Genomic DNA, 3,818 nt, shown 5'->3' on the forward strand with positions numbered 1-3,818 from the left:
ACACACACACACACACACACACACACAAGCAAGCATAGGCACTCACACACACACACACACACACACACACACACACACACACAGGCAAGCATAGGCACGCACACACACACACACACACACACACACACACACACACACACACACACGCGCACACACACACACACACACACACACACACACACTCTCTCTCTCTCTGTATTTCCTCTGTGGTTGAGGCAGAGACTCGTTCACAGGCTGAGCGAGTGAAGCTGCGTCTCTGGAACCTGGAATCAAACGAGGGAAAGTTTATCTGATAATTAAACTAAATGAAACAGTTCTGGTCACAGAGATGTATTCTCAGTACTGGAAGACGGCCCGGACACACACACCGGACTACAGGAGATACACAGTGAGTATTAAACACTTTATTAAGCTGCATTCAGGACAGACAGACAGACAGACAGACAGACAGACAGACAGACAGACAGACAGACAGACAGACAGACAGACAGACAGACAGACAGACAGACGGACAGACTTTCATATTAAAACTATCAATATAACAGTAAGAACCAGGGTCAAAGATTAAAGATGAACTGTTCCTTATTTGAACTATATTCGTCGCTCATTTTTCATTGTAAGCAAACCTTTAATTTATTTTCTTGTGCTTTTAATTTTAAAATTACATTATTTTTAAATTGATCAATCAGAACACAGGATTTATCAGTGCCGTTAAATAACTAACAATAAATTATGATTAGTTCATTCAATATCGTCAGTTTAATACAGAGCAAACAGATATCACAGACGCTGACACACTGACACGAACACTGTTTGCTGTCCCACACACACACACACACACACACACACACACACACACACACACACACACACACACACACACACACACACACACACACACACACACACACACACACACACACACACACACACACCCATATGCTTTCTACCTATACTCTTCTGTTTTTTGGTTCATTTGGTGAGCATGCAGTTCTGTGTTTCACCACTGGGTGGAGCTGTGTTGATCTGATGTTGTGTTCTCAGGTTGTGGAGGGCGAGTCTCCTCTGGCTCTGGGCTCAGTGTCACGACCAAACCCTGAAGGCAGTGAACTGGTGAGGGAGAGGTGTCAGGTTTATTGAAAAAATAAATAAAAATGTAATCAAAGGTGCTCCGAGGATCTTTCAGCTTGTGTTAATTCTAGCGCCCCCCTTTGGACTAAAGCGGTAGTGTTGTTACCACGCCAGCTGTTGTTCCTGGGTGAACGTATACCCATGACAAAGGCATTAAGAAAAACTATATAAAAATAGCATTCTTTGCATTGATGGTCCCGTTTGCTGTTTCATATAATTTATGCTCGATGATGTTTTGTCCTCCTAACGGAGCCTTGGAGGCCTTAACTCTAACCCTAACCTTGACTGTTGTCCCCCCAACAGAGCCCTCCAGGCAGCTGCCTTCAAGGCACTGTTGTGAGGACCAGACACCGTAATTTATGATCATCAGAGGAAAAATTAGACTGTTTCAGAAACATTTAAAAATTCCTCGTTGCACCTTTTCTATATGTTTTGTATTGTATCTTGTTCAGCACTTTGGTCGACTGATGTTGTTTTTAAATGTGCTATAGAAATACATTTGTCTTTTATTTTGAGTGATGCTAGCTGTTTAAAATTATTTCTTCTCACTCGTTGCAGGAGGATTTGGGCAGACTGTGTGCGCGCTGTCATGCCGTAGCCTCACAGCTGAGCTCACAGGCTGATGCTCTGGCCGATTCCACCGCCCTGAAGGTCAGAAACACACAACACACTCTCAGCCAATGGGAGAAGAGATATGCTGAGGGGGCGGAGTTTATATTTACTGTGAGGAGCAAAGAGGCGGGACAAACTAATGCAGAGTGAGAATCAAGTAACACAAGTTTTATAGGTGGAGAATTTTAACTTGTTGTCCTAAATCACTGAATACTTCCTGACGATCTGCTATGCGTAGGGAGGGTAAGTGCACTGGAGAAAAAAATCCAGTGTTAATTAATAAACAGTGTCATGTCATGTACAGTTAAAGGTGAAGTAAGCGGTTTATTTATGTTAATATAAGTGTTAAATCGCTCTTTATTCATACAGTGATCACTTACATAATGTGCGCGTTTCATAAAACCGATCTGCTACGCGTAAGTGCGCTGGGAAAAATAATACAGTGTTCATGTCATGTACAGTTAAAGTAGAGCATATAGCATAGCATATAGCATAGCATTTAGCATAGCAGCATATAGCATAGCAGATAGCATAGCACACCCTAGTGGTTGTGTTGTGGAATTTGTTCTATAGAAAATGCAGGTTTTTTATTGGTCCTGTTTGATCACATGGTTCAGGTGATATTCCCTGTCGGCCATTTTGTCTTTTGACTTGTTTTGAAAATGTGAAATGTGAAAAGTGTTCCTCATCTCCCCTGAGTTTAACCCGTCACATCCGACTGGGTTGAGCCTGAGAGAAGCTTCGTTCGTAAGTTCTCTTTGTACATTTCAACTTTATCCGTGAGTATTGATGTATATCTTGTTGATAGCCTATATTAGTATCTACAGCTAACTTCCAAACCATTTTCTGCAGTGTGTTAAAGGTGAAGTAAGCGGTTTATTTATGTTAATATAAGTGTTAAATCGCTCTTTATTCGTACAGTGATCACTTACATAATGTTTATTTATGTTAATATAAGTGTTAAATCGCTCTTTATTCATACAGTGATCACTTACATAATGTGCGCGTTTCATAAAGCCGATCTCTCAGTCAGCTGCTCTGCGTGTTAAGCAGTCGTTTGTACATTTGTGTCTGGTACCAGTTCACAGAGCCTAGGCTGTGTATTAACACCAGATTTATTTTCAGCTCACACACACACAGTACAGACAGGTAGTGGATCATGAGGAGATATTCACTGATTTAGACAACAAATATTTGACATCTGAGAAGTACTTACAGCTAACTTCCAAACCATTGTTTGCAATGTGTTATGCTGTCATCTGTAAGCTCATATTAATAATTATAGCTACATGTCACTGGGTGTAGACTAGTGCCACACACAAAGGAGACAGAATAAACAGCCTAGGCTCTGTAAACGGGCCTGATGCTAGCTACGGTGGGCCCCCCTTACAAAACCTTGTTTACAGAGCCTAGGCTGTGCAGTGTGCATCAAAACCAGAATTTTTTTTCAGCTCACACACAGTACAGACAGGCAGTGGATCATGAGGAGATATTCACTGATTTTGATAACAAGCGTTCTGTGTGTATGTGTGCGTGTGTGTGTGTGTGTGTGTGTGCGTCCGTGATAATTGCCATTGCTGAAATATAGCTTTAAGGTGATTGATTGGTAGTGATTATAGATTAGTTCTTTGTGAAGTGACGTAGCTGGGTGGATGTTGGCCTCGTCCTGTGTGTGTGTGTGTGTGTGTGTGTGTGTGTGTGTGTGTGTGTGTTTCTCTCTCTCTCTCTCTCTGTGTGTGTGTGTGTGTGTGTGTGTGTGTGTGTGTGTGTGTGTGTGTGTGTGTGCGTGTGTGTGTGTGTGTGTGTGTGTGTGTGTGTGTGTGTGTGTGTGTGTGTGTTTGTGTGTGTGTGTGTGTGTAGCTGGGTGGATGTTCCTCTTTTCACAGAGTGGGTGAAAGTGCGCAGAGAGAAGTTAGTCTGACGTTAAACTCTTCTGTCAGGTTTTTATAACAAAGCGAGAACAAGAGAGCAGCGAGGAGAGAGGAGAGAGAGAGAGAGAGAGAGAGAGAGAGAGGGAGAGAGAGAGAGAGAGGAGAGAGAGAGAGAGAGAAGAGAGAGGGAGAGAGGGGAGAGAG

At 42.5% G+C, this 3,818-nt stretch overlaps 1 protein-coding gene across 1 annotated transcript in view; it reads left to right on the forward strand.

Moving 5' to 3' along the window:
• Nucleotides 1-328: 328 nt before the first annotated feature.
• LOC307265747 (kinesin-like protein KIF26A) overlaps nt 329-3,818 on the forward strand; it is a gene marked incomplete at both ends in the record, with an annotated part of 46,333 nt that continues 42,843 nt past the window's right edge. The window contains 3 exon segments of the mRNA XM_080047542.1: nt 329-388; nt 1,045-1,113; nt 1,690-1,782. Coding sequence (XP_079903668.1) covers nt 329-388; nt 1,045-1,113; nt 1,690-1,782 — 222 coding nt within the window.

Source organism: Ammodytes marinus (genome assembly GCF_949987685.1).
Source record: "Ammodytes marinus genome assembly, chromosome: 19".
NCBI lineage: Eukaryota > Metazoa > Chordata > Actinopteri > Uranoscopiformes > Ammodytidae > Ammodytes > Ammodytes marinus.